This window comes from Drosophila kikkawai, chromosome 2L (genome assembly GCF_030179895.1).
Source record: "Drosophila kikkawai strain 14028-0561.14 chromosome 2L, DkikHiC1v2, whole genome shotgun sequence".
NCBI classification, from domain to species: Eukaryota; Metazoa; Arthropoda; class Insecta; order Diptera; family Drosophilidae; genus Drosophila; species Drosophila kikkawai.
Genome location: NC_091728.1, coordinates 22,431,041 through 22,449,258, shown reverse-complemented (window position 1 = coordinate 22,449,258; position 18,218 = coordinate 22,431,041). Strand labels below are relative to the sequence as shown.

The following is an 18,218-nucleotide window of genomic DNA, read 5'->3' as shown; positions in this document are numbered from 1 at the left end:
AATTTTGTTTCAGATTCAAAAAGCGCGCCTTGAAGCGGTTATGGTTTGAGACTTGGCTAGACAAGTATCGGGGAAAAATTGCTACGCAGTTCTGATTGGAATTTTCACAGACCCACTGCTCAGCTGTTTTATCGATATTCGGCATATTCGATATATCCATACTATCGCGAGTGCTCAACCCATCTCTAGTTTACAGAAATTAAAATAATTCCGGAAAAAACAATGGTTAACGATAAGAAACGTCGCTCGCGGTCGCGGGAACGCTACCGGGACGACCGCCCGGCCTTGGGCAATCCCCGGGACCGGGAGCGGGATAGAGAACGCGGCAGGGAGCGACAGGACAGGCCGTACGACAGGGAGAAGGACAGACGTCAGCGGCGGTCGCGTTCCCGGTAAGTCTTATTTTCTATGGTATGATGAAATAGTTTTATAACAATGTGGTTTCCAGGGAGGATCGTGGCAGGCGCAGGTCACCCGAACGGCAACGGCCCCGGGATAATGCCCGTGAGCGATCCAGGGAAAGAGGCAATGCCGAGAAGAAGCCAAAGCTGGAGGGGGGAGACGGCAGTGGCCCGCCCAAGCCATTGATTGTTCAGGATGATGAACCCAACGACGACACCAAGGACACCAAGCTCAAGAAGGAGCCCCTCTCCCTGGAAGAACTATTAGACAAGAAGAAGCGCGAGGAGGAGGCCCGGAGTAAGCCCGTTTTCCTCACCAAAGAGCAACGCGCCCAGGAAGCGCTCAAGCGTCGCCAAGAGGAAGTGGAGCGGGTAAGAGCCGCCCACGAGGCTGCGCGCGAGCAAATGGCCGCCGCCAGCAAGGTCAGCATCTCCATGGGCACGGCCATGGCCTCGGGGGCACCGCCGCCGGCCATAATGGCGCCGCCACCCAAGCCAGATCGTCGGGAGCGTGGAGGAGGAGGCGGCGGCGGTGGTCGTGGCGATCGCGGCGGCGACAGAGGAGAGCGCGGTGAACGCGGAGAACGTGGCGGTGGCGGAGATGACAAGCGGGCAGAGGACCTCACCCACAAGGACAAAGAAAAGGAGCTGGAGGCTATTCGAGAACGGTATCTGGGCATCATCAAGAAGAAGCGACGAGTGCGGCGTCTCAACGATCGCAAATTTGTGTTTGATTGGGATGCCGGCGAGGACACCTCCATAGACTACAACAATCTGTACAAGGAGCGCCACCATGTGCAGTTCTTTGGACGCGGCAATGTGGCAGGAATCGACATCAAGGAGCAGAAGCGCACACAGAGCAAGTTCTACGGGGATCTGCTCGAGAAGCGGCGGACCGAGGCGGAGAAGGAGCAGGAGAAGGTGCGCCTAAAGAAGATGAAGCGCAAGGAGGACAAGCAAAAGTGGGACGATCGCCACTGGTCCGAGAAGGACAACGATGAGATGACCGAGCGGGATTGGCGCATCTTCCGCGAGGACTACAACATCACCATCAAGGGCGGCCGGATACCCAATCCCATCCGGAGCTGGAGTGAGTCCGGGTTCCCCAAGGAGATCATCGACATCATCGACAAGGTGGGCTACAAGGAGCCCACGCCCATTCAACGCCAGGCCATTCCCATTGGCCTGCAGAACAGGGACATTATTGGCGTGGCCGAGACTGGCTCCGGCAAGACGTTGGCCTTCCTCATACCCCTTCTGTCCTGGATCCAGTCGCTGCCCAAGATCGAGCGACTGGAGGATGTGGATCAGGGACCATATGCCATTATTATGGCTCCCACTCGTGAGTTGGCCCAGCAGATCGAGGAGGAGACCACGAAATTCGGCCAGCCGCTGGGTATACGCACGGTGGTCGTGGTGGGCGGTTTGTCCCGCGAGGAGCAGGGCTTCCGCCTGCGCCTGGGCTGTGAGATTGTCATCGCCACGCCGGGTCGTCTCATTGATGTGCTGGAGAATCGCTACCTGGTGCTCAACCAGTGCACCTACATTGTGCTCGACGAGGCCGACCGCATGATAGACATGGGTTTCGAGCCCGATGTCCAGAAGATCCTGGAGTACATGCCGGTGACGAATCTCAAGCCGGATACCGAGGAGGCCGAGGACGAGAGCAAGCTGATGGAGAACTTTTACACCAAGAAGAAGTACCGCCAGACGGTGATGTTCACGGCCACGATGCCGCCGGCGGTGGAGAGGCTTGCCAGGTCGTATCTCCGGCGTCCTTCTACGGTGTATATTGGCTCGGTGGGCAAGCCCACGGAGCGCACGGAGCAGATCGTGTACATGATGGGCGAGAACGACAAGCGCAAGAAGCTCATGGAGATCCTCTCGCGCAAGATCGATCCTCCTATTATCATTTTCGTCAACCAGAAGAAGGGCGCCGATGTCTTGGCCAAGGGTCTGGAGAAGCTGGGCTACAACTCGTGCACTTTGCATGGTGGTAAAGGACAGGAGCAGCGAGAGTATGCCTTGGCTGCTCTCAAATCGGGAGCCAAGGATATTCTGGTGGCCACCGATGTGGCTGGTCGTGGTATTGACATCAAGGATGTCTCCCTGGTCATCAACTACGACATGGCCAAGACCATCGAGGACTACACCCATCGTATAGGTCGTACGGGTCGTGCTGGCAAGACGGGTTGCGCCATTTCCTTTGTCACCAAGGACGACAGCGCCTTGTTCTACGACCTGAAGCAGTGCGTCACAGCCAGTCCGGTGTCGGTGTGTCCGCCGGAGCTGACGAATCACCCGGAGGCGCAGCACAAGCCGGGCACAGTGGTCACCAAGAAGCGGCGGGAGGAGAAAATATTCGCCTGAGTTTGGACATAAAATCTTTAAAAACTTTTAGGAAAATAAGTAAAAATAACTAATAAAGGTTCTACAAAATTTCTTTTTGGAAATGCTTTGCTTTATTCCTGGAGGCTTACTCCCTCATCTGTGTAATCTCAGGAAGAAAGCATTCCTGCTCTGCTTGGAGTCCAAAGGCAAATACTTGTCATAAAAGTCCAGTATAATCTCCTCCATTTTAAAGCCAAACTTCTGGTACAACATCACAGCGGAGCTATTGGCGGAGACGTGGAGAGTGATGTCCTTGGTCATGCACGTCTGGATGAGATGGTAGAGCATGAAGCTAGCAATGCCACTGCGCTGCCAATTGGGACGCACGGCCATAAAGGAGATATAGGCCTCGTTGTAGCCCACATCTGGAACCAGAAAGCCGCAGCCTATGACCAGTTTTCTGTACAAGGCCACCACGCTGTAGTCGGGGTAACTGAGGCACTCGCTCACTAAAGGATTAAGGATGGGAATTAAAAGGAAATAAAAGAAAATAGCAGTGTAATTACCATCTATGTTTGGCCAGAAGGAGCTCTGCAGAAGCGCATTCACCGCTGGTATGTGCTGTGGTCTCACAAAGCAAAAGTCTATGGTGGCTCTTGTTGGATGCAAACCACTCACGCGATGCTGCAGCTCGCACATGAGCTTCAGCCAGGGAGGAACCATGGTTTCACTGCGGAAAATGAAAGGATGCAGCACTCTCTGGGAGTAGGGCGACTCAAATAGCTCGTACTGGGTGCAACCAGCCAGGCGGGCATGAAAAGAGCTCCTGGCATCCTGCCTCGAATGCGCTAGGAGCTGGTACCTGTCCAGTATCTGTGATTGATGGTGGCCCTGCATCTTCAGCCTGGCTCTGGCCAGGGGATCAATGTGGTCATCCAAGTTAAATATGGGACGATTGTGCTCTCTTTTCCACTTGCGAAGGCAAAGCTTTCGGTACAGGCGCCGCACATAGGCGGGTATAGTTATCTGGCACTCCTGCTCTAAGGAGCATATTCTGTGGAGCCGCTGGTACAACTTTTGCTCTTCGTAGACACTCATAAGTTCGAGATTCCCGCCGGTAGAGGATAGGTCATCGGATTCTTGGGTTACCTGCAACCAGGGCCAATTTCTACGCGGCTGCCTTTTAAAGCCACTTGGCTGGCAGGGTTCTATCAGGGTATCCTGGTCATCCGCTTGACCTGCGTCTCCGATGTCTTCCTCCATTTCCTCTTCCATTGGCTCATCTTTGACATTGACATTCGGCTCCTGCGCCTGAAAGTTTGTTATCTGCACTATGCGTGGCTTGTAGTCTTGCTCCTCTTCCTCCTTCTGACCATTTTCATCTCCTCCCTTGGTCTCATCATCGGTCTCTGTGCTGCTTTCTTCCATTAAATTCTTGCTGGCCGCCTCCTTGTTTTCCTTGGTTTCCTGGACTTCCTCTGCTAGGTTGGGCATCCCAAAGTTGTTGTCCATGTCGAAGAAGCCTCCTGTACTTGGAGGCTGTTCCAGCAAGGCTTCGGTCATAAAGAAATCCGATTTGCCAGCTCCTATTAGAGGAGCTGGCATTATGCCAGGGAGATTGTTGAACATGCTCAGGTCATCGCCGCCCAAACTCTCGGCTAGGAAGTCCATCAGACTGGCCTGAACACTGCTCAGGGGCTGATTATGCGGCTCCTCTTCCTGCTCATCTGTGATAAGATTAGGGATTTCCTGAGGAACTGCAGCTTCAGCGGGAGTAGAAGGTGGTTGCTGGTCCACTGGCGAGGCAGGAGCCTGGAACTTTGGCTGGCGACCCATATAGGGACTGCAAAGGAAAGAGTTTTTCAATGAAAAGCTGGCTTGGGTGTGGAGTGGTTTAGGATAACTTACATGGTGCGGGCACAGCCCTCGCCGGGTTGAATTGCTTCCGGTTCTAGCTTTATGATCTTGGTTTTATCCTCGGTATGATCGGTTACAGAGATCTCGCTGCTGCAGCTGTTCTCATCCACAGCGGGCAGGCGCTTCTCATTGCGCAGTTGCAGTCTTTGGAGTTGTTTCTTTTCATCTGGAGGAATTGGGTGTTAATTCGGATTATATCTTGAACTCTTATAATAACTCACATTCCCTGAGCACACTTCGTGGAGTTTGGAAGGGCTTGGCCAGCTTCCACCAGCCATTTTCCTGGAACACATCCAAGCCAGACTGAAAGTACACCGGGCTGTTGTGCGAGAGAGCACCGGAAACGGAACCAAACCACTGCTTGCGACGCCGACTAAAGAAGGACTAAACATATTAATCCACTCATAATGATAATCAAGACTCAAACACCACTCACACGTGCGCTCCAAAGATGTAGTTCCAGTTCTTGTCCACAAAACTAATGATGTGCGTGCGCCAGTGGAAGAAGCCATGGTGTCCGAGACCCTTCTGCTTGATGGACAGATTGTACAGTGTCAGCGTGAGCACCAGCAGCCAGGGTATCCTCTGGCGTATGAAGCGCTCCTTGATCACGGAAGCGGAAGGGGGCACGGGCCCGCCCTGCAGCTGCTCCTCCACACATTTCACGCACGTGAAATCGAAGAAGACGTCGCCCAGCAAATCGCCCGGCGTGCTGGCATGTGGCAGGCACTTGATGTGGACCAGGCGATGGCACTCCATACACTCCAGGTAGTTGTCCTCCTCCACAGGCGACTCGCATTTGCTGCAATCCATTTTTTTTAAGTTTTAATTTTTAAAAACGAAACCAAACAAATTTTATAGAGATGCAAGTCTATCGATAACTCGATACAAGCAACTTGTTGATAAAATACAGTGTGCCCAACGTCCCTAACGGGTGGGATTTAGTACCAAAAAAAGGCTACAGGAGCGGTGTCAAATGATCCTCTGAAAACGGGTTTTGAAACATTATAGTGTTGATTCTGAAATGTTTTTTTTTTAACGTAAATTTTAATAACTAAATTAACTTTGTTAAATCCTCTGTTATTTCAACGGCATCTCAGTATTTATTAATGCTCTTAAATAAAAAATTTGATGTACAAAAATGTTCTCTCGCTCAGGTACTAGAATGTGTGCTGCGAAACGAATAAAAATAGTTTTGCAACACTCTTTCCGCGCGGCATGCCGTTGGTGAACACTGTCATACTCAGCTCCAGCTCAATATCCTGCGGACCCTCCAGAGATTGCTTTAACAGGACATTTACCTGATTGTTGTTCTTTAAAGTGCTGTAAGAAAAAAGAAAACAAGTTTTATTATTGTTTTTAATAATTTATAACTAATACTTACTCGAAATTGGCATCGGTGGCCTTCTGAACATTGTTGGTTGTTTGGATACGAACAATTTTGAGGTCAAAATCGATGTTATCGTACCACAAAGGGCCTCTGAGCGTGAAAATGGGACGACCCTCTGGAGGGATCATCAGCTTGGAGACAAAGGTAATGAAATTGTACGTATAAGCTGAAGGCTTAGTGTAGCAGTCTTCTCCGTCGCAAAAGTTACTATTCTGACGGCATCGGCTGGAAATAAAGGATTTAATTATTTTCTTGTTAAATAAGAAATTTATTTATTTACTTTTTCTGCTCCTGGTCAATGGTGTATCCATGGGGACAATTAATTGTTGTACACTTGTAGCTACCTCGGGTATTTGTGCAAATATCATTCTTTGGGTTATAAAAATAAAATTAAGATAATTTAAATAATAATCTTAAATTAATAAATAAATAAAACACTCACACGACCAGTGCACACATGACTGCCCGTCTCGGTGGTACACTCATCTATATCCCGGCATGTGCTTCCATCTGCTGATAAAGTATAGCCACGAGGACATGAGCATTGATAGGAACCGGGAGTATTGATGCAGGTCCTTGAATTTGTAATAATTAAATTTTAAAAAATCCTTGGAAAATCTATAAGATTCAATACATTACCCCATGCACAGCTTGTAATCCTTGTGAACTTCACACTCGTTGATATCGTTGCAGGTGCGATTATCCTGTCCCAATTGGTAACCCGAGTTGCAGGTACACCTGTAGCCGCCCCAGAAATTGATGCACTTCTGCTGACACAGACCCGTGAGGACTTGACACTCGTCAATATCGAAGCATTGAGTGTTATTATCATCGTCGGGTCTCTTCTGGAAGCCCGTCTTGCACTCGCAATAGAAGGATCCAATGGTATTGAAGCACTGGGCATTCGAAGGACATACACGCTGATCCAGGGCACATTCGTTGATGTCCACACATGTGTTGCTGCCGGCAGAGAGACGCTTGAGTTCATGTCCTGTAGGACAGGCACAGACATAGCCACCGTTACGATTTCGGCAGATTTGTCTTTCACCACAGTTGTGCTCGCCAGTTGCGCACTCATCGATGTCTAATTAAAGGGGAATTTTTTAAATTAATATTTTAACTATATAATTATGAGACTGCAGTAGCTAAAAGTAGTAAAAAGTGCAGGGTTTTTATTTACCAACACAGGACGTTCCCTCCGCTGTGGATTTGTATCCTGGCGAACACTGTAAAAGACTCTCGCAGCGATAGTGTCCATTGGTATTGATGCAACGCTGATGGCTGCCACAAGGATTGCTTCTCAAGCACTCATTTATGTCTAAAATTCAATAATAGAATAAAGAAGGATATATTTTCCAGTTTATTTAAGGTAATATTTACCAACACAAGCCCCATAGCTGTCTCTGTAAAAACCAGAAGAGCAATCCAATTGCGTTCTCGAAGAGGTGCCATAGTTGGCAGCAGGATATCTTGTTTCCCAAGAGTAAGGTTTCACTGTAGTTGTAGTAGTAGTGGTTGTTGATGGTGTTGTAGTATAACGTGTGGTGGTGGTTTTCCTATAACAACGAAACGATCCTTTGGTATTGTAGCAGTCATAGTTATACGGACAGTTGTGCGTTTTCAAATAACACTCGTCGTCATCTGAAAAGATCAAGTAAATCAAATTAGATTAAACTGCTTCTTTAGACATATTTAAAATGTATAAATTATATTATTATTTCTTCCAAGAATTCTCACCATCACAGTTCCCAGTCTCCGCGTTCAACGTGTAGCCAGTGCCGCAACTTTGAAGGCGCTAATTATATATAGGTAAACATTCCTGAATAAAAGAAATATGAACAATTTGGTGTAATGTCATCAATGAAATACCGTGCATATATATGATCCAATCGTGTTGTCACACCTCTGCGTTGGCAGGCAGTTGTGGTTGTTAATCGAGCATTCATTAATGTCTACACATATAAGATGTACAATTTAGGCACAAAATCCAAGAAACTAAGTTGGAATCACTTGGGCACTTACCCACGCACTCATTGGAGGTGGCATCCAGATTGAAGCCCACCTTGCAGTGGCAGAGGTAGCTGCCCAGGGTGTTCCTGCACTCCTGGTGGGGAATGCTATGACAGTTATTGGTAGCATTGTCGGCACACTCGTCTATATCCGTACAGCTGCCATCCTTCAGATTGAAGCCATCGTCACAAGATGGTTGTTTTCTGATTTCCGTAGAGTAAGCTGTTTTGGAAACTGAAAATATTAAAAATTAAGCCGTTAAATTGGATTAAATTATAAGCTAAATTCTCTAAATTGTTTTAAGATACAAAGATTTAATAATTTTACTTTTAACGCACCTTTACACTCATCCAATTCACCATCATAATGCTGTCCTTCTGGACATTCCTTAGCTTTCACATTCAAACAATGATAGCCGCCAATTGTATTGTGACAATATTGAGATATTTTGCAATCGTGAGATAATTCCTTGCACTCATCAATGTCAATGCACTTGCTTTCAAGCTCATCCAGATCATAGCCACTGGGACACACTTTGTTGTTGGCTTCTCCAGCAGGTAAAGCAGAGCAGGTGACATTGTTAGAATCCAGCTTAAAGCCGTCGTGGCACTTGCACTGATAGGCATCAAAGGTGTTCTCGCAGATGTGGGCACAGAGATTGGGGATTTTGCCACAAATGTCATCTGAAAATAATATTTTTTATTAAATTTATTTGAGTTACTTGAAGTTTCAACTTACCATCACCAGTTAGTACAATTGTACCCTCCTCATCTGGGTCCGATTCCGATTCCGGATCCGTTTCCGTTTCAGGAATTACCTTATTTTCATTATCATCAAGGCCCAGAGGGTTAGTGTCATTACTTTTTATAGAACTAGACTCCGAACCCGATGAGGGAGAACCATCTTCGTAACAGCAGTCTCGGTACGATTCAATGGCGGATATAAAGGAGAATAAAGGATCCTTGCAGTTCACTTTGCTGGCCTTGACGGCCAAACCAATTTGACAGGATCGGCAGCATGTGGCAAAAGCACTATGGGAGGTGACATTCTCTCCACCATCACAGCGGGTTCCGTCCAAGGCAGCCAAACGACCAAGCTCACAATTCTGATGATCCAATTCCCGAGAGCAGCACACCTCGAAGGTGGAGTGGCAGAGCCCAAGCCAGAGTTGTGGGATTACCGCTGGAGCCATATCCTTGGTGGCACAAGAGCCCGAAGTGCGGGCATTGCGAAGTCCACTTATGCAGCATTTTCGAATATATTCCGAAATGTCACCTAGAAAAAAAGGAATATAAATATCATATCAAATATATAAATATATTTTGATAGTATTCCTAAAGTGATATACATTTTTCCAAGGTCAGAAAAATATTAATATCTGATTATTTTTATTTTTAAGTTTGCATTCTGTCAATTTGGGATATAAATCAACTTAGAACTACTTATAGCCTTGATTTTCTGTAGAAAATAAATAGATAATAGGCAGCCTTGTGCGACAAGGTTTTGAGATAATTTATAAAAGCTAGAAATATTAAGGAGATGTTTGTATATATATCTCAAATCGTTATCAAATTTTGCCAACCGTAATAATTAGGATACGTTCACAAAGACAATGTGTAGATAAGAAATAAATCTATATGTAATCCCTTGGCCACACAATATTTTCATCAAAATATATATAATACTTACCAGCCGATGCCACCAACGAGACATGTTGCCCAGCTATTAATATTGTACACAAAATCCAAAAGAATTTACTTATCATATCTTTGCTGCGACAGAATTAAGTATTCACTGTATTCGAAATCAAAATAAAATAATGAATTAATTATTTAAGGAAGCCGGGACGGGAGGCTGAACCTTTCAGTGAGAGAAATAAACACGAATGAATCTTCCGAGTTCTTGAGCACATGTACGGCACGCTTGAGATACATACGTATCTCATGGATATGGATGTGCATATGTATATCTTCTCGTAATTGCGCACATATGCACACATTGATAACATTTTTAGAACAAAGAAGATTTCGGACTGAACGAAGTGTGTGCCCCTACATTAAGAATCTTATATCTTATATCTGAGCAAACACAGGAGATTAAGAATCTTTGATTTATTAAGATAACAGCTAGGTCATATATACAAGCTTGTAATTTTCTTTCAATATAATTATGTTATTTTATAAGTTTTTCATTTTATAAATTAAGTTTTTATTGTTTAGACTTAAGACAATTTATTTAGATCCGTTATTTTGAATATTTAAATCACAAGCTGGCGGTAGAGTTTGAGTATAAAATACTGAATGAAATTATTTGAGTTAAAAAAAAAAGAAGTACAACTGTTGTCAACTATCTCGGGGGGATAAAAATTAGGGCACCTACAGTTAGTAACGACTTTTAGGAGATTTAATAACTTAAAAGATCCTCCTTTGCAGAGTCAAACGGATGTTACGTTATGTGCCCAGCATTCTCTTCGTTGAATATGCCTAATAACGCGTTTAAAAATATCAGTGCTTAGTACCTAATTAATGCGGTAGGTTCGCTGTGGTAGCTTCAAGTGTGTAATTTACTTAAGGGGTTATCCGGGTTTTGAAATTTCAAAAAATGTTTTTTTTTCAAACTTTTTTATATAATAGTACAAAGTGTCAGGAATGTTGTCCGAAAATTTCAAGTCGATCGAAGCTAAACTGTAGAAATGGGGGAAATTTGAAGCCCAGCGCGTCGTATGAGTCACAACTGGAAATTAAAACTTTAAACGCGTTTTTCTCAAAACCACTTTCTTGAAGTTGGTAGTCAAGATTTCTCGAAAACTACAGGACCGATCGACTTCAGATTTTCCACACTTCTTCTAGACATGTTTTTCTTGTCTCTGAACGAAGGATTTTTTATATCTTCAATTAGAACCGATTTTATAACCCAAAATATGGCCAAAATTGACGTAAAAAGTGACATTTTTCATCAGAAACGCTCCCAAAAATTCAATTTTTAATTTTTTTAAAAATCCTTCGTTCAAAGACAAGCCAGACACATAAGCTAACAGAAAAAGTTTGGTTTTTTGATTTCTGATCAAAATTGACGAAGAAATCCTGCCTACCGCAAGGACATAATTTTTTTTAGGGTTAAGTTCAACCCTCCCTCAACGGCTCATTTGTAAATATTTCTTGTTCAAAATTTTACAGAATTTAGTTCAAACCTTATGTATTAATGTAGAATAAATGAAATTTGCAAAATTGTCATAGGATCTTTAAAAAAAAATTCTGGAAAATGGGCCTTTTTTTGTGGTTCTAAACCCGGATAACTCCTTAAATAAATATAATTTTAAAAGCTTATTAAGGAAATATTATTTAATTTTCTACATTTATTTAGTGGAATTAAAAAGGAAGCCATTAAATTTTTGTAATATTTATAACCTTATTATTTTAGTCATAAGTAATTTCCGACCCTATTAATCATATATATTCCTGATCAGCATAAACAGGCTCGTCTTTCTAGTCATGTCCGGAAAAAAATTTTTTAATATTTTTAAATTAACACATTACAATGTTCAAAATTAAAAATGTAGAATGCAACTGTGTGAAATTAAGGCTTTTTGACTAAATTATGATTTGTCCATATTAGTTTAGAATTCAATAACACATCAATATGGCAGTCCCACCTACCTGTCCTTCACAAACAGAATCCGCAGGATTTGCTGAGCTCAGAAATTGTCGGATTATCAAACAGGCGTCTAATCCCGCCCTCCCATAGACCCCGTGTCTAGTGTCCTGCGACCAGAAACCGATGTCGAATGCACCGAAAATGACATTAATGGGCTCTTTACGGCTTACGCATAATTAAGGCCGTTGCCGCCAGATTCGGAGCCATCGGCCCATTGCACCCCTTTTGACTTGGCCTCTCGGCCCGCCCAATGTGTTGTCTTAACCGGGCCTAATTAGCCATCGCCGCCAGTTTGGTCCTTCTCCGAACGGTTCTGTTGCTTCTGCGGCTGTTGTATGTATGTATGTTTAATGAAGTGCATGATTGGTTTACGAGTTCAAGCGGGATTGGCAAGAGCTTCATTAGCGCGGGTTAAATCGTAGTGTTTTAAAACCCAATAAATATGCTGGAAACTCTTTCTCAGATTAACAAATACATTTTCATAATTCTTAAATTAAATTCTGTATTTTTCCCCCAGAATGAAATAATTTCTTTAATTTTAACTCGAATATACATTCAACTTATTTGTCTGCGAGATGGTTTTCATTTCATTCGCGACTGTCCTGGGGCAAGTAAGGAAAATAACTGAGACGACGGAAAATATGTTGAAATAAATTTAATTTTTTTTGCCAGCGGCAGATTAAAAAGATACGAAAAAAACACTACTTGAAATATGTCTGAATTATGGTTTAAGGATTGCAGAATTTTCAGTTTAAAAGGGGGGTTGGAAACTTAAAGTATTTATGAGTGTATAGTATTTATGGGTCATAAAGAACTGGCACGAGAATTATAATATAAGAAGGGAAAAGTCAAGAGATAATAGTTTCCTTCTTTAAAATATTGCTAAAATATGGAAAAGTGATTTACTTATAGGACTTTAAATAATTTACATTTTTATTTTGTACTTAAATACATTTTTATTTTCTCCAAGTATACAGTAGTTATACAAGTAGTTGTTTTCCAGACCCAGACCCAGACTTAGTTTGACAAATTGAACGGTCCTAGTTACTGATTATGACATTTACAGATGTGATGCTGGCAAGTGTTTGATTGCCTACTCATTTTCTCAATAACAAGGACTTTTGTCCTGCCTGCAAAGGTACTTTTTTCACCTGCACTCACCTTAAGTATGCCTCCCCCAATCATTTTGCCCCCAACAACGCCAAATCAAACAAGGTTATGGCTTTTCCAGGTTGACCGTTTTCCGTTTTCCGAGCGATTTAGTGTCGTGGTCCGGGAAAAGAGACGTGGAATAAAGGAACCCTGGCATCCCCTTTGAAACAGAGGCAGAGAGGGAAAGGGAGAGGAGCAAACAAACGCCGTCTGGCTGTCACTTAATCGAAGCCATTAGCGTTATTAGTGGGCTCAGGTATGGCCAATCCACTGAGGGAAATTGTAAGATATTTTTCAAAGAATTATATTTTAAATGTTATTTTTATTTTCTTGTTAAATATTCTTATTAAATATTTTCTTTAAATGGTATACATATTTTTATAATTTTTATAATGTAAAATCCCTTACTCCCATGCTTGACTCGCAGCCAAATAGAGAGCAAAAAGTGTCTGGACATTGTGTATATAGTCAGCTTGCGATTCCAGCGGTCCCTCCACCCCAAACCTCTCGCACAGCACTCTCACATAATCCGCCAAGGATATATTCTGCTGTAGACAGGATCTGTACGCCTGATCCAAGGCATTCTTTGTCTCCTCATCGCCGTAAGATCTTGGCCAATCTTCCAAAAGAGCATCGATATCCTTTCGGGGCTGAGCATCGTACATAGATTGAGTCATATGCACCTGTTCCACCTCCGAGATCCACTTATCAATATCCTTGCCCGATCGAGCTGTGGGAATCAGCGAAGCCGAGGAGGCGTGTCGGGGATTACGCCCCATACTGCCACTTAGCACCGATCTTAACTTCATATTCAGAAGAGATGGCTCCGACTGAGTTCCCGAGGGCTCGTCCAGCAGCCACAAGCCTAATCTCTCCAGGTGCTCATCGAGTTCTCTTTGACGCTGAGGCTGAAGGAGGGGAGGAGCCTGGACCTTTAGCAGAGCATCCACATCGCCCACGGCGGGCACAAATTCAGGGATAAAGGGTTGCAGATGGAACGGTGTATCGATCGTTTGTGGTGTGTACTTCAGGATATAGGGAAACAGGTCCTTGAGCTCCCCAGGCAGGGTTAGATCCTCCCACTTTTCCGGACCAATGCTGAAGGGCTGCTCCTCCTGCCGCTCGGATCTACCGGCACTGCTCCTCATGGGAAGGTTTAACTTTTGGTGGGGCAAACGGGTTGCTCCTGTTCCTCCCCTGGCACCTCCAGATCCCATTCCACCGCCGGCTGCCTCATCGCTGCCGGAGCTCATGGGATCGTCCTGCGACTGCTTGGAATTGCGAGTGCTATCTGGTCGCTTTTGGGTTCGTGGAACCAGACCCGTCATTCCCACGCCCATGGTCATGCCTTGGGGCAACTGCATCTCGCTATCGTCGTCATCGTCGCTGTCCTCCGCCTCGTCATCGTGATCAATGATGTCCTGCAGGAGGCCATCGTCATCAGTGGAGTTGTTTTGAAATTGCTAAAAGGATAATAATATTTGGGAATATTTATTAATGTCATTTTATTTTTACTTTACTTTAAATTTGTATTATTTTTGCATTTATTTTTTTATTATTTTTCGACTCAACTTCGTCCACCAGCACTCACCATTCGACGATGCCTGCCTGCGGCTGCTCTTTGCGAAGCACCAGCAGCACCTCCTCCATCTGCTCCCCCTGCGGCACCACCTCTTCCGCCACCTGGGACGGCATTCCGCGGGTCCATTTGGACACTGCTGAGGTGCTTGGAGTCGGGTCCGTTGATTGTGATCTCCTCGTCGTAGAAGTTCATGGCCAGCTCTGCCCGGGATTCAGATTCAAAATAGCTCTCCAGCTGTGAGTATACTCTCGAGCTATTCAGTTCCTTTGAGGTCCTTCTTCCTTTTTTCTGCCCACTTCCTGGTTTTCCGCGAAAATCCGCACAGCACTTGTCTTGCAATTTTCCGCTCCTTTTGCAGGTGCCAAGGCGTCGTCCTTGTTTCCTTTCACCGCGTATATTTCTTAATGCCGAAATATTGGGTTTTTCCCAGCGTTTTCCGTTTTGTTTTGGCTGCTTTTCCTTGCTTACCTGCTGCTGCTGCAAAAGTTGTCAATTGCTTTGGCCATTGTCGGTGTCGATGGCAATGTGGGTTGTCTTGACAACGCTATAAAGTCCTTAACACGGAGAGAAATTACAGTATCCTTCGTAAATAAAAGGATGAAAAAAAATAAAATATTGCAATATCACATGCAATAAAACTATTCTACAGCTCATATATTACTTTTAATTATTATAATATTATTTTTTACTTGGGTTTGTACAATATTTTTTATTTATTAATTTTTATATTAAATATAAAAGGTAATGGTGCATGAGTTTTGTTCATCCCTACATTTTATTGTTTTTTTCTTATATTAAAGTTCTCTTGTTTTTTATAAATACGTATTTCCAACAAATTTCTCCCTGTGCACTGGGTGGTATTTGTTGTTTTTTGGCTGGTAGCTATTGTCATATCCTTTTTGGCCTGCAAAAACATTTACAGCTGTAAAGGCTGTCCTTTGTTTCACGCCAAGGGTTTTAATTACATTCAATTCTGAACCGATTTTCCATCACTGACCGCCTTTCAGCCAGAGTTTATTTAAATAATTTGTAGCTCCTGTGTAAGGTTTATGGCGTCGAATTCATTAATGGGTATGTAAAATTTTGTAGGTTTCTCAAAAAGGGTCCGCGAAAGGCTTAACCAAATAGGTTTGCATTAACACGAGGCGCCGCCGGCATCAGTTTGAGGTAGAAAATTTCACAGAGGCGGAAGGATCTGAGCATATGTGGGTATTTCTTCAAGTTAAGATCTGGAATATTTTAAACTACGGGTTCTTTTAAGTGATAATGAGTTAAAAAGAAAGGGTATTGTATTTTGTGTTGTGAAAGATTACGAGGAACACATGATAAATATTTGTATACTGGTAAGAGATAATTTTAAAATTACAAGGATAGGTGGATTAAGATTAAGGTGATAAAAAAATTAAATATAAATTTAAAATAGGTATGTAATGTATCATAATATATTTTTTTAAGTAAAAGTATTTTACCCTCTTTATTATTATTAAAAACATTTTAAAATATATATTTTTATGGGAATTTATTAGATTTTATTTTACAAACGTTTTTTCCCATTCTTTAGTTATACTTGTTATTATTACCTCTTCCCTTTCTGTGCCACATCCAAAATTTTCTCCCCTTGACGCCGTCCATGCCTTCCATTCACACGATTTCCGCTCTCTTTACGCATTTTGTCTCATACTATGCCAACGCGAGAAACAACAGAGCGCTCGGAGAGAGTGCACAGTGGGTAAAGGAATTACTTGCTTTAGTAATCCATAGACACTAACAAGCGTTTCCACTTCAACCCCACGGTTCGGTCTCAAGCAATAACAAATGGCAACAAGAGAAAGAGAGCGTAACAGAGGATTCTTATCTAACAGACCGTTAACAGCCAACAGTGCACAGTGGAGCCCATTTGAGTTTTTTCCATTGAAAATGAATAACTTTAGAACAGACCGCAAAGCCGTAAAAACCTGTGAAAATGTCATCTTTGCTAAGAATATTATGAAAACACACACTTATTCTGTGTTTTAGTTTTATAATATTGCTAACAATGGTTTCGTAATAGAAGGATGATTTTTTAATAATATTTACAAATTTACAATTTGAGAAGCCATTACTAATCATTTCACATTTTTTTTATAGCTTAAACTTTTTATAATTTTTAAGTCCCTGTGTTTATACGAAATAATTTGTGCAACAAAATAACCCAAACGGTCCCACTGTGCTACGTATACTTGTTTTCCAGCCGCATACTTGTTTTCGCCGCTTCTCTTTGACCTGGCATTCGCGTTTCGAACTTGTCGCTGTGCGGACGTCACGTTTGGCTGCTGCTCCGAGATTTGAGAAATCCATTCGAAATATCCGATTTTACGTCTTTGTGCTTGGCTCTATCGCGCTTTATCGCTCAGTAACGGCGACCATTAATTAAATGGCAAAGTGTCGGTGTGTCAATTGAATCTGTACGACTTTTGATTGAATTAAAATACGAAGTTGCAAAACACAATAACAGCAATAATAGCCAGTGCAATTAGCGGTAATTAAGCCGGACCATCGCGGTAATTTTTGCACATTTTTGATCGGGCGCCAAAAGATATTTTTTGCACACACACTGTCGCTCCCTGCCTTTTTTTGGGATAATTAAATTGGAGAATTGTGTTTTGGGAAGAGAGTCCTTCCGCCTGTTGTAGTGGTTGTGTGTGTGAGTGTGCGCTACGGTGTGTGTTCAGTTGTTGTGGAGGAATTTCTCATTAAACCGGGCGCTAAAAGGATTACGAACCCGTTCATCTTCATCGTCATCAGACCCGCAGCGGCCCGAATAACGGTAAGCTAGCAGGGATTCCCCCACAACCATTTTGATTTGCACTTGGCGAAAACGTGGGGAATTTAAAGAACTAATGTCGCGTTGAAAAATATTGAATGTGTAAGAAAATAAGTGAAAATTAGTCAAATTGCACTTGGAATAGTATTCATGTATTTTTTTAAAGAATTAAATAATTACCTTGAAGATTTTAAATATTTTTCGATCGTTTTTAAATTATGTGAACGAAAAAAAAATTATAACCTGCTCACTTAAAATATATTTCTTAATTTCTATGAGGAAAATAAACTAAGAAAGTAGATATCTTTATAATTTTGAAAGCGGTAATTTGAAAACAAAGAACAAATGAGATTTTTCTCCCTGTGCACACCTTCAATTCCGCTACTCTCGTTTTATGTGTTGGCTTTTCACGCGACCCTCGCAACAGTTAAAAAGGGTTGACCATGTGCCGAGGGTCAATATGCTTTTGTTGAGGTTAAACTGTGCTCGGAGGACACAAATCCCGCTACCCCTTTTAGGCCAGCCGACACCCACTTACCACTTACTGCTCCCCCAACCCCTCCGCACAGCCGTTGCTGCATGCGAGGCCAACAATGAAAAGCCCCTCCGAAAAAAGTTTTTCGGCAATAAAACGAAATTGTTTTGAATTATTGAGATCTCAGAGAGTGGGCGACGGAGGGAAACTCGGCCTGTAACCGGATGGTGCCTTTCTGGTGTTGCTTCCTTCTTTATATTGTTTAAATATAATTTATATTTGGCGCATTTATGGCCAGGACAGGCCGGTTCTCGGGACCTCAGGAAAAGGACTCCAGGACATAGGCAGGAACCCTTATAGGTGTCTGGGGGCATTAACGGTTAACATGTTTGCGGTTTTTGATTGCTGCCAAGTCCTTTTATCAGCCCATAAAACGAGGCGATCCAAATGCCAGCCACATTTTTCGGGCTTTCGGGACTCTATGAGGGCGTGAGGATACGTTT

General features: G+C 43.3%; 5 protein-coding genes across 9 annotated transcripts in view; 2 read left to right on the top strand and 3 right to left on the bottom strand.

The window, feature by feature from the left end:
* Positions 1-169: 169 nt before the first annotated feature.
* Positions 170-2,854, top strand: LOC108070532 (probable ATP-dependent RNA helicase DDX23). The gene is made up of 2 exons (XM_017161057.2): positions 170-392; positions 449-2,854. Exons 1-2 carry the CDS (start codon positions 223-225, stop codon positions 2,769-2,771), a joined length of 2,493 nt encoding a protein of 830 aa, XP_017016546.1. The 5' UTR covers positions 170-222; the 3' UTR covers positions 2,772-2,854.
* On the bottom strand, positions 2,841-5,567 carry Atac2 (Ada2a-containing complex component 2). The gene is made up of 5 exons (XM_017161058.3): positions 5,086-5,567; positions 4,871-5,022; positions 4,641-4,815; positions 3,299-4,575; positions 2,841-3,241 (listed from the first exon to the last, which is right to left on the bottom strand). The coding sequence occupies exons 1-5, from the start codon at positions 5,460-5,462 to the stop codon at positions 2,886-2,888; spliced, it is 2,337 nt and encodes a 778-aa protein (XP_017016547.1). The 5' UTR covers positions 5,463-5,567; the 3' UTR covers positions 2,841-2,885.
* Positions 5,568-5,727: 160 nt separating this feature from the next.
* On the bottom strand, positions 5,728-10,446 carry LOC108070543 (fibulin-1). 4 transcript variants are annotated; one of them, XM_017161069.3, is made up of 14 exons: positions 10,429-10,446; positions 9,739-9,843; positions 8,788-9,324; positions 8,388-8,732; positions 8,062-8,283; positions 7,909-7,991; positions 7,777-7,834; positions 7,420-7,680; positions 7,220-7,357; positions 6,679-7,123; positions 6,482-6,614; positions 6,320-6,408; positions 6,034-6,264; positions 5,728-5,972 (listed from the first exon to the last, which is right to left on the bottom strand). In XM_017161069.3, the coding sequence occupies exons 2-14, from the start codon at positions 9,812-9,814 to the stop codon at positions 5,810-5,812; spliced, it is 2,781 nt and encodes a 926-aa protein (XP_017016558.1). In that variant the 5' UTR covers positions 9,815-9,843; positions 10,429-10,446; the 3' UTR covers positions 5,728-5,809. The 4 variants fall into 4 exon arrangements, with proteins under 4 accessions (XP_017016558.1, XP_070139619.1, XP_070139625.1 ...); XM_070283518.1 differs by lacking the exon at positions 10,429-10,446 and adding an exon at positions 10,191-10,328; XM_070283524.1 differs by lacking the exon at positions 10,429-10,446 and adding an exon at positions 10,105-10,123.
* Positions 10,447-13,227: 2,781 nt separating this feature from the next.
* On the bottom strand, positions 13,228-14,629 carry IFT46 (intraflagellar transport 46). Its single transcript, XM_017161012.3, has 2 exons — positions 14,447-14,629; positions 13,228-14,318 (listed from the first exon to the last, which is right to left on the bottom strand). The coding sequence occupies exons 1-2, from the start codon at positions 14,627-14,629 to the stop codon at positions 13,260-13,262; spliced, it is 1,242 nt and encodes a 413-aa protein (XP_017016501.1). The 3' UTR covers positions 13,228-13,259.
* Positions 14,630-14,655: 26 nt separating this feature from the next.
* MESR3 (misexpression suppressor of ras 3) overlaps positions 14,656-18,218 on the top strand; it is a 54,842-nt gene continuing 51,279 nt past the window's right edge. Inside the window, exon 1 of one of the 2 annotated variants that reach the window (XM_070286748.1) lies at positions 14,656-14,673. The gene's annotated coding sequence lies outside the window, so the exon portion shown is untranslated. Of the gene's footprint in view, positions 14,674-16,713; positions 17,244-18,218 lie in introns of those variants that run through there. The other variant, XM_017161060.3, reaches the window with a different exon arrangement.

Bases quoted from the DNA above. Each gene is read 5' to 3' on its own strand.
- LOC108070532 (XM_017161057.2), top strand. From the start codon at position 223: ATGGTTAACGATAAGAAACGTCGCTCGCGGTCGCGGGAACGCTACCGG. The intron at 393-448 runs GTAAGTCTTATT...TGTGGTTTCCAG, and splicing joins CAGCGGCGGTCGCGTTCCCG to GGAGGATCGTGGCAGGCGCA.
- Atac2 (XM_017161058.3), bottom strand. From the start codon at position 5,462: ATGGATTGCAGCAAATGCGAGTCGCCTGTGGAGGAGGACAACTACCTG. The intron at 5,023-5,085 runs GTGAGTGGTGTT...GTCCTTCTTTAG, and splicing joins TACATCTTTGGAGCGCACGT to TCGGCGTCGCAAGCAGTGGT. The intron at 3,242-3,298 runs GTAATTACACTG...TTAATCCTTTAG, and splicing joins CTTCTGGCCAAACATAGATG to TGAGCGAGTGCCTCAGTTAC.
- LOC108070543 (XM_017161069.3), bottom strand. From the start codon at position 9,814: ATGATAAGTAAATTCTTTTGGATTTTGTGTACAATATTAATAGCTGGG. The intron at 7,681-7,776 runs GTGAGAATTCTT...TGATCTTTTCAG, and splicing joins GGAGACTGGGAACTGTGATG to ATGACGACGAGTGTTATTTG. The intron at 6,265-6,319 runs GTAAATAAATAA...CTTTATTTCCAG, and splicing joins ATTGACCAGGAGCAGAAAAA to CCGATGCCGTCAGAATAGTA.
- IFT46 (XM_017161012.3), bottom strand. From the start codon at position 14,629: ATGAACTTCTACGACGAGGAGATCACAATCAACGGACCCGACTCCAAG. The intron at 14,319-14,446 runs GTGAGTGCTGGT...TTATCCTTTTAG, and splicing joins CAGGCAGGCATCGTCGAATG to CAATTTCAAAACAACTCCAC.